The following is a 10949-nucleotide window of genomic DNA, read 5'->3' as shown; positions in this document are numbered from 1 at the left end:
AGGCAGAGACTAGGCAACAAAAATAAAATAAGTTAATGTTGAAATATATATCATTTTCTTTTATTATTATTATTATTATTCTATTTTAATAGCTGTTTATTTTTCATTATGTCACTCCTAAAATTAGGAGTTGATTAGTACTAATCAAGTTATAAATTAATTTCTACACGGTATCAGAGTCTATCAAGATTTATCGTTGGGATTCCGCATTGCCACGCTTCCCATTGGGTCTGAGTGTGAGAGGGTGTGTTCGAAATTACATCTTTATTCTGATCTGCCCCTAGTCTCCAAATTGCGACATTTGAGTTGTGTTGTGTTGGCTTGCCTTTGTTGGCTTTGAGGGGGTGGATTTAGTCCCACATCAGTTACCTAGGACTCTTGATAAAAGTTTATTAAGAGTATGCACACCTCACCTTACAAACTGGTTTGTTATACTTGACTTGGTTGGAGTATATTTATTAAATAAAAATTAGAGGTAGCACAAATTGTCAAGAAATCTTATTAAAATTGTCAAGAAATCTTATTAAAAGAAAAATATTTTTTAACACTATTTCGGGAATTTTTTTATGGAAAATGGGATAGTTCATCAAAGTACATGTGTTAACTCACCTCATCAAAATGGAATTGCAGAGAGAAAACTTCTTGTTGTCAAGAAGTTATTATAAGAAAAATGGTAGCACAAATTGTCAAGAATTTTATATTCAACTATACAAGTTTACATAACTGGATATTTTAACACAATTTTGGGAATTTTTTTATGAAAAATGGGATAGTTCATCAAAGTACATGTGTTAACTGACCTCATCAAAATGGAATTCCAACGAGAATACTTCTTCCTTGCACAATTAAATAACTCAAAGGACCTCCATGTTTCTTCCCCCCTGCACAAGTGGATTCTCATTTGCGCTTGTTCGTCATGATAGTTGAAATTTGAGCTATACTCTTTTAACAATTTAAGCTCAACATGGATCCATTCATTTTTTAAAAATTCTTCATTAAGGTTAGACATGAGTTTAATCCTTTCATCCAATCTCAGATGTCATATCAAATAGATATATTTGATTCGTTGGAATCTAAAATACTTTTTCATAGCCATTGTCAGCAAATTGACTATTGTAGCAGTAAGAAATAGTGTGTCTCTTGATTTGGTGCTCGAACCAATCTGGAATCCCCTCTGTTCTGTTTGGCAAACAAATATTGGTGCATACAGCCTCCTGTAGGTTCTGTTAGTTTAGCATCAGAAATATTACACTACGAATTAGGGTATAAGTTGTATAAGGCTTTTAAATATGACACTATTTTTGCCTACCCTCTCTATTCTCTATTCTTCCATGCACCCTTGCAATAGCCAAATCTTAATTTTAAAAATCAGTTAGGCCAGCCAATAAAGCTGGTATAGATGTCAAAAGCTAAAGATTTATTAAAAGATTGTAGCAACATCATTTATATATTCAGAAAATCAACAGTCATTGAACAACAAAAGTTAGCAACAGCAAAGTTCCTGATAAACGAAAAGTTCAGTACATATTTACAAGCACTCAGGTCTACAGAAACTACATGTATTTCTACCATGCTATTCATTCTACAAGCTAATGCATCTTTGTAAACGTACAGTAATTAAAGCATCAAATTCAAACAATTCTGCAGCACAAACATCCTCCGTAACAACGTACAACAGGTCTCACCATATCAAGACCAGAGCAGTGCATTGAGATATACCAAGAACATTCATTACACTTGTATTCCGGAGAACAAAAGTCACGACTCTTGCAAAAGGACCTGATAAGTGTTGCTTCTCAGGTTCAGTTCTTTTTCCCACATTACTTTTTGCAGATCAGAAACTTCTTTTCCAATAAAAACAGTTTAGTTTGAGAAACACGTCCAACCATAGTCGTTTCAACCTGGTATACGCATATACATAAATCAACTAATAATAATAACTTGCAATAAAGCGACAAAAAAGTAGGCACATTTCATTCTAAAATATTTCGTGTATAACAACTCATCCCATTTAGCAAAATAACATATCTGTTCCTCCCTTATAGCTTAGAAACCATGGAGAGATATCACTATAGTCCTTTCTAGTTCTACCAAATATCTATGTTGTTTTGTCCATGTTTTAGGGGAGATAGAATGATTTTTAGCACTATAGAAGTAATCTAAAACACAAGTACTCACCAGGGGCAGGCGGGTTACACGAATCAAGATACGTCATGCTGCAGAAGCATCGTGCGCAATGTTCAATTCATACCCAATTCGCGACAAAACAGAGATGCAAAGTATATCATCACCCAATGACCTTTTGAACAAGCCACAGATTCTGTGGTGTGAGCCATCTCTACACATCGTGTATGACAACGCAAAAAGTTAGACAACGACAGATGGTTTCCTGACAAAGTACAGTCAAAGGAGAATGAATACCGACAAGACATTCTGAAAAGAAAATGTATTACAGAAAACAGGGAATGTGCAGATAAAATGAGAAATCAAGGAAATATTGAAGAGAAATGGTGAACCAATTTTTGTCCGAATTTCAAAAGAAATGAAAGAAAAAGGATAAGGACTATAATATAGAAGTAAATCAATATTTCAGTAAAAAGGATTTTCTTTCTATTAGGAGAGATACAAGTTCCAATATGAATCATAATTACTTAGATCAAAGGACACACCTATGATTAGCAGTGACTGTAACACATAGCATCTTCCACATTAAATTGCAACAATATTTTAGAGTGCACTAACTCATCCATATAATCTTACATCATGTCTCATGATTTCAAAAACTTCTCCAACCTAGAAACAATGAATATTTAATGCTTAGATATTTTACACTTTAAAAACTTTGACCACACAATTTTGTTTCCTTAACTAATGTCTTAGGGGAACTTGTTAGCATTTTTTTTATTTAATTGACTATATTCAGAAATTAATCAACATTTATATAAAGTATAAACAACAAACCTGCAATGTTGAGATTGAGAGAATAACAAGAAGATCACGGTTAACTTTATGATGGACATAGACCAAGGAATGTACCCCACGTCATTCCTTACTCTGTGTTGCTTTACTCCTTTACCCCTCGTGGATGCTCATTTGTTCACTACATCCGGTTTTTGGATAACTCCCCAAATTAGTCTCATCCGCACGAGATTTGTCCATTTGAGACACGAGATTCATGTGAAATTGTGATAATGAAGTATTGTTGTACTCTGCATAAGGACCGGTGAATATCACATTCTCCTCTGTATTGCTTTTGTCCTTTAACACGTGGATTCCCATTTGCGACCTCCTTAAAATATTAATGTTATCACTAATATCATTATCCTCAATCGTCAACTTAAGCTCCACATGGATCCATTCATTTTTTAAAAGTGCATTGTCCATTTCATCTGACACGAAATTTGACCATTTAATCTGTTCTTCCAATTTCAGATCAAATATATGTGTATGTTCTGGGTACGCAGTGCTAAAGGATTTATTTAGCCCAATTTCATTAGAAAGAGTACAATCATAGCCATTCACAAAATAATTGACTTGTAGTAAAGCCCAACTTCTATTTGGAAAAAGAATAATAGAAGTAATAGAAGGGATTTTTTTACGAAACCAGAAAGAAATCGTGGGTCCCTTGCTTTGGTGCTCGAACCAATTTGGAATCCCCTTACTTCCGTTATGCAAACAAATCTCTGGGCGTCTAACCTCATGTAGTTGCTGTTAATTTAAACCAGAAAGATATAATATTACACTACGACTTAAATAAGGCAAATCTCTATACGTTAATAAAAAAAATTAAAAGATGTTTTAAAACTGACTTTGTAAATAAGTTAAACTCCAACATCGATATTCTCAACCCACATCTCTATACGATCATGTGACGGAAGAGACTAACTTATTTCAATGTGACTAACATGTAGGACCAACTTGAAACTTTTAAAACCTAAAGGACCAACATGAAACTTTTAAAACATAATGAACCAACTTGAAACCTAAAATAAACTTAAGGGATCAAACATGCAATTAAGCCTAAGAAAAAATAATAAATCAAGAAAGAACAACAAACCTGACTCAATAGCATTCTTCTACTTGAGGAACTTAATAATCTGCATTCCTTTGCAGAAAGTTTTTTTAGATTTGGTGGAATCCCTCTAATTTCCTCAAGATACTGGCAGTGCTCAACACTTAGGTTCCTAAGATGGTGACATTCACTAAGGCACTCGGGAAGAATATTCAAACCATAGTTCCAGGACAAGTCTAGATATTTTACATTAACAAACCACTTGAGAAGTACTGGAAGACATTCATCTGAAAGGGCGTTATTGTTGAGATTAAGATGTTTCACATTTGATAATACTACAGAATTCATGTTATCATCATTTTTAGAGAACCAAAGCATTCTTTTTTTTGAATTTTTTGAAGAAGTGGGGAACCTGAGCTTTCTACTACTAGTTATTTCTAAGTCACAAAGTTCACTGAGATTCTGAAATGAAAATGGCAATTCTTCTATGGAAGTTTTGTACAGCAAAATCTTTTTCATATTTGTCATCTTGCATAATAATTCTGGAAAACTCTTGAGACTTTTACACTTAGCAATTTCCAATTCCTTAAGAGAGGGTACACGTAAGGGTGGAAAACTTTTCAGCTTGTTGCATTTCCTTGCATTTATGATTTCAAGTTTACTTAGACACCCCATTGAATTGTGAATTGTAATTAAATTATTACACTTTTCAAACGAGAACTTTTCTAAATTTGAAAGACCGGAGACATCGGGTATATGGGTTAAATATTGAAAACTGTTCAATATCAAGACTTTCAAATAGTTGAATGTCTGCATACCAAAAAAAAAAAAAAAGATATTATAACCTAATAGAGAAATTATAAATATAAACAATTGAAAAACGAACTTATTTCACTTACCTGGCTAAATATACTAGATGATAGAGACTGCAAAGGATATCTTTCCCATACCAATACTTTCAAAGTACTTGGAAGATACTTTATGGGGAATTTACCGTTTCTTATGATAAGTGTTTTGATATTGGTCATCTTCTTAAAGGCCTTTCCATTGTCTCTTGTGAGTTCCATGGAGGGACAATTCAGAAATATCTTTTCAATTTTATTAGTTCCCTTTAAAAAAAAATACATGAATCAGCCACAATACAAATAAGATATAAAGAAAATGTACATATAATTAAATGTAAAGAAAACTAGTTGAGTTGGTCATATAAGTCCAAAAATAGCAAAGAAATGGCTTAAGCTAAAATAACAAATTGTTCATAAATATCAATCTTACTTTGTTGTTCTGTAAAACTTCAAATATATCATCGTGATACCACAACCTACTACGTTCTCCAGGCTCTTTAATTGATTCATGTCGGACAATTTCCTTACCCATGTCCTCTATCAAGTCATGTAATGTCACAACATCATATCTCCTCCGATGGTATGGAGGATTAATCTTTATGAGAGATTTATCAACCAACACTCTGAGGTGGCTTTTTATGCAATGACCATAATGACATTGAAGTATCTCTTTGACATATGACAATCCACACCCTTTAAAGAAACAAGCAATATCCAAAAAGACGCTCTGTTGTTCTTCGTCCAAAGTGTCAAAGCTTACTTTAAGTATTTTTTGGATATCTTCATGTGGAATTCTTTCATACTTATCTAATGTAGACTCACATTCTTCTATACTCTTTCCAAACAAGTTGGAACCCACTACCTCCAAAGCCAATGGAAGGCCACAAGCATATTTAACTGCACGGTTTAAAATGTAATCATAGCTTGAATCATTTTTCTTACTTTTAAAAGCCTTTGTTCTTAACAATTCAAGAGCTTGTTCCTTATTTAAACCATATGCTTCGTATATTTTTTGAATCCCATGAGATGATAACAATTGTTTGTCTCGAGTTGTAATGATGACTCTACTGCCATGACCGAGCCAACCAGGATCTCCGACCAAAACCTCCAATTGCTTTAGTTTGTCAATGTCATCGAGAATCAACAAAACTTTCTTTTGACATAGTCTTCGCTTTATGATTGGAATTCCTTCATTAATATGTCCAAATTTAATTTCAAATCCGACTGATTTAGAGAGAAGCTGCTCTTGAAGATACTCTAAGCCATGTTGAACTGAATTTTCTCTCACATTGTGAAGGAAACACTTACATTCAAATTGATCAACAATAGAATTATAAACTGCTTGAGCAAGAGTTGTCTTACCCATTCCACCAGTTCCAAGGATTCCTACTATGCACACTCCGTTATATCCCAAGTCTAGAAGTGAATTCACTTCTGATATTCGAGATTGGAGACCAACAAGGCAATCATCAACATATGAAGGAACACGGTTAATCTTGTTGGAGACGTCTGTAACTATTTTTTCAATAAAATCACGTTCATATTCATTTCTGTCCAATCATAAATATTTAAATACATGCATCAGAATAACAATCGATATGTCTTGTTATATAATAGGATGCCTTGATATGATCTATAATATTAATATATAACAATGGTAAGAATATTCTATAATATCGAATGTTCACTTAAAATCACGTTCATATTCATTTCTGTCCGATCATACATATTTATATACATGCATCAGAATAACAATCATCTATGTCTTGATATATAAATAGGTTCCCTACAAAATCTCGAGTTGTTAAAATTTCAATGTTAATTTTAGTCCTCTATAATATTGTAGTTGGTAAGAATAGTCTCTATTTTAAAACTTTTTGCAAAAAAAGGTTCCTTTTAATCTAAGAGATGAAAGCATTTAAAAATAGCATTTAGATTAAAATAAACCGTATAGATCTAATTAAAAAGAATATGCATTCAATTTTTCACTCATGCGCTTCTGACCACGCCTTTGACGATCTACTTTATGGAAAGTGGAAACTACTGATAAGAGTTCTCTTAGACTTTGTTTGTGAGTTTAAAGAGAAAGGAAGGGGAGGGTATTGGAAAAAATTAAATAAAGAAACAAGTGTAAGAAAAATTTGAGAAGGGAGGACTTTGGCGGTTCATTTTTCGTAATAAATTTTTTTTGTGAATTGGATAACAACAAATCTCACATCAATGAATTTAAATTAATGAGGCAAGTACCAACGGTAACCAATAACCAAAATAACCACAATCAACAACAACAATCTAGAAACCAAGTGTATAGCAAAACCACGATCGAACCAAATAATAAACAAGGTAAAGAGAGTAGAGAAAAGAGAACAACACACAGAAATATTTACCCAGTTCGGTCCAACAATAACCAGCTCTGAGGGAGAGCTTGATTTCTCCAATCCAATATAAATGGGTTCTTTACATAGATATATAAAAGGGTACAAGAAATTAGCTTCAACAATCTCTCCAAGAACAAACCTAATTTCTACCCTTTTCCCAATATTCTCCCATGAACAAGAGACTCGATGATTTCACTCACCTAAAGTGTTTCCCAATTGTTTCCTAACTCTAGAGTCACACCAAAAGAGAACCAACCGTTAGCCTTTAATTTCCTAAGGATCTTTTCTTTTGGTTTCCCAAGACTCACCCAAATTTCTCGCAAAGACTCTCCTTTGAAGACAATTTTGAAGACAATTTGATTCTAGAAAAATCGGGGCACGATTTATGCAAATCGAGCCATGATTTCTAGAGCATCTGAAGTTAATTTGAATTTAATGGTGAAATCGAGCCACAATTTATTGAAATTGAGCCTCGATTTTGCGTAACAGAATATGTTCCTATAAAAGCCAGACTTGTTTTTGAGGAAAGGGTTCGAAATTTTGGAGAAGGAAACTGACTTTTAGAGCTGGAGATCTGGAGAGAAGGTGAGAGACCATCAAAACTCATATCCAGTTACCAATTTCATGCAATGAATCCCTCTTTTACATTAGTTATTTGTGTTTTAGCCATGAGTAGTTAAGTCCTTTGTGATTAGGTCACTAGATGATTCTGTTCTAGCTCATTGCAATGTAACGCGTGTGACTCTTAATTTTTATGAATGCCATTCTAGATTATTCAATACGAATTATTCTTAACGCTTTTATGATTCTAGCCAAATATAACTGATTATAGATTCTATATGACTATTGACACTAGCATGTAACTCGGACATATTTATACTGTTCAACTTAACGAACAATCTAGGGATGGAGCGTTGTTAAGTTGTGATATTAAAATTAACGTATTTAGAACCTTTGATGAATATATGTTCACCGGAGGAAATTAGGGAATTATATTCAGAAAAGAGGGCTCTGAGTCAAGGGATTGACCTGAGCTATTTTGTTAATTTATCATAAACTAGATTGCATCACTGTAATTAAGAAACAAGTTACTAATGAGTGAAGAACGAATGAATCGAAGGACCTAATCATTTCTCCATATTATTTCGAAAACCAAACTTAAATTTTCCATTGTTATTCATAATTGAAACCAAACCAATTGCCTTAGTGCATCCCCATTTTACAAAAATCCTTAATAATAATGACATTATCGAGTAGAAGTTGAAACAATCCTTGTGGACACTAATCTTATAAATTTTATTACTTCGATATAAGTTAGTACACTTGCTAAATTTGTATCAATGTGTTTTTCAACCCCATGAATCTCTCCCCAAAAGTCACCAACCCTCCCCCAAGAGACCCCTCTTTCGGTTCTCCAAGATTCACATATTAAAGCTTTGAACCTCACACAAATAACCTAAACTCTTTGTATCTAAATACCCTAAAAGTTTCCTTCTTTGGTTTCCATGAGATTCATCAAGCTTACTCAACAAATGAGCCAAAGGATGCTTATATAGTGTTCAAATCCATGCAAAATCATGTCACGATTAACCTAAATTGCGCGACGATTAAGCTCGTACACTGCACCCTTATCCCAAAATTGTGTCACGATTTTCCAAATCGTTCAATTAACTTCCTCTAGGTTCCACCTAAAAATCGTGTCACGATTTCACACAAACACAAAACTCCAAATTTTGAGTTGCATATACTATGCATTGTCCTTACCAACTGAGTTAAGCTCAAGACGGACACTATTGAAGTAAGGTTGGAAGGATTTATATGAATTCTTGAAATATAATCTATATTATTATAGTATTCTTAAAATTAAAATATAAATCATAAATATTAATTCATCATTATTTAAAATAAAATAAAAACTTTTTTTCTATATTTTCCACCCACAAAGTCCTCAATTCCCCTTTGCCTCCAAATCCCAGACAAAGACATTCCATTAACCCTTTTGTCTCTAAAAGCTTTTCAGATTTAAATAATTAATTAAAAATCTTTCTGAAAGCGATGAACAATAAACAAAACCAAAGCAATAAACACTTAATTTCTGAGTCAGTTGACCAATCGATTGCATATTCCACACATAACTTCATATCCTTCACTATAAAAAGTGTTAAGGTCATTCCCAATTATGACGGTACCTTTAGTTTTTTAATTCGACTTTCTCTACAATTCATCGGATACTCATACAACTCCTATAGCAGTTTTGGTTCATAAGTTTATCAAATATTCAAGAGATCCAATTTTTTTTTTTTTTTTGCTTGGAGGAAAACAACCCAAGAGAACCATAAACACCATGTTTTTGGATTTTGGTAACGTTGGTCCTTTGTTTACTATTGATAAGAATAAAACAATAAAGATTAAAATTGTAAGGTCGGTTAGAAAAATTACAAACTATTAACAAGATTTTTAATAGAAGCTACCAAACAAATTTTTAATGGATGATTATTGAATAAACTCAAATTCAATAAAGATATGATCTATAATTTTTATTTTAATCTAAGAACTGTTATTGAATTCTTTCATCTATTTCACATTTAAATCTCTGTCACTTGAATGTTAAAATACACCTTCATAAAATATAGTGGGTGTATCGTAGCATTTACTATGTATATTGTGTGTGGGGTAAAACAAGATTTAAATAAAGATGGTTACCCTTGATTGAAATGGTGGCCAGATAAGTTTGCAGCTTGGTTAAGAGCTATCTTCCATTTCTGCAACCGCTCCATCTTAACCTTGTTATTTTGGAACCTTTCTTCAAATTTAGCAAGTGCTTCACCATACCTGTTATTGTGATGTCGTACTTGAGAAGGTTCCACATCATAGAAAACTGGCAGAACAAGGCCACCTTTTGCCTTGAAGCTGTGAATGATGTGGACAAGTTCGTCTAAGCAAAATGAAGACGAAGCATAGTCTTTAGAGAAGACAACAATCGCAATTCTTGAGTTTTCAATGCTCTTGAGGAGCGAAGGTGTGATTTCATCACCTCTCTGAAGCTCCTTGTCATCAATGAAGGTGTGGATTCCTTTGTCAAAAAGAGCTTTATAGAGATTACCGGTAAAACCGAATCGAGTGTCGGTACCCCTGAAACTAATGAACACGTCGTAGATGAAATCATTAGAGAGGGTGGAGGACGAGGAGGAAGATGGTAATTGCAAAGCCATGAGAATAAGTGGTAGCAAGAGTAGCAAGAGATGAACATAAATGAATTTTACGATTATAAGTGTCCATTTAACAATTGTCACGAAACTTCCTAGTTGCTAGTAGGACAGGACCATGTGACTTCTTGGTAATATCATTGAGATTGCTCCTATTCATTTTTTAACAAAAACAAGAGTCCATTTAACACTTTGGGTGGTGACAGAAACGGTGGACCACCTCTTTCTTATTAATCCTCCTTCCATTGAAGCTTCCATTTAATTTATAATATATTTATTTTTGTGACAAGCTTGCATTGAAAATTGTGTAATTAATCTATAAAAAGTTAAAAATGTTTCTTTTTTTAATAATAACTTCCTTTTTTTGTATCCTTAACAAGTACCCCGAAAACACCAAGTAGCATGACCCAAAAATTGTAACCCTTTAGGAAATAAAGAAAGATACTTAAAACAAGCAAAAAAAAAAAAATAAAAAAAAAAATAATAAAGTGAGTAAGCAATTGAAACT

At 33.1% G+C, this 10949-nt stretch overlaps 1 protein-coding gene across 8 annotated transcripts; it reads right to left on the bottom strand.

Moving 5' to 3' along the window:
* Positions 1-1428: 1428 nt before the first annotated feature.
* On the bottom strand, positions 1429-10599 carry LOC146917357 (TMV resistance protein N-like). Of its 8 annotated transcripts, XM_085719168.1 has the most exons (9): positions 9939-10599; positions 6220-6407; positions 5288-6129; positions 4912-5121; positions 4058-4822; positions 2962-3708; positions 2670-2793; positions 2179-2389; positions 1429-1901 (listed from the first exon to the last, which is right to left on the bottom strand). In XM_085719168.1, the coding sequence occupies exons 1-6, from the start codon at positions 10445-10447 to the stop codon at positions 3073-3075; spliced, it is 3150 nt and encodes a 1049-aa protein (XP_085575294.1). In that variant the 5' UTR covers positions 10448-10599; the 3' UTR covers positions 1429-1901; positions 2179-2389; positions 2670-2793; positions 2962-3072. The 8 variants fall into 8 exon arrangements, with proteins under 8 accessions (XP_085575294.1, XP_085575289.1, XP_085575292.1 ...); XM_085719163.1 differs by having other exon boundaries at positions 5288-6407; XM_085719166.1 differs by having other exon boundaries at positions 2179-2338; positions 5288-6407.
* Between the last annotated feature and the right edge of the window lie 350 nt (positions 10600-10949).

Source organism: Medicago sativa, chromosome 6, assembly GCF_051527215.1.
Source record: "Medicago sativa cultivar Bolivia chromosome 6, Bolivia_mono, whole genome shotgun sequence".
NCBI lineage: Eukaryota > Viridiplantae > Streptophyta > Magnoliopsida > Fabales > Fabaceae > Medicago > Medicago sativa.
This window is presented reverse-complemented; position numbering and strand designations above follow the sequence as displayed.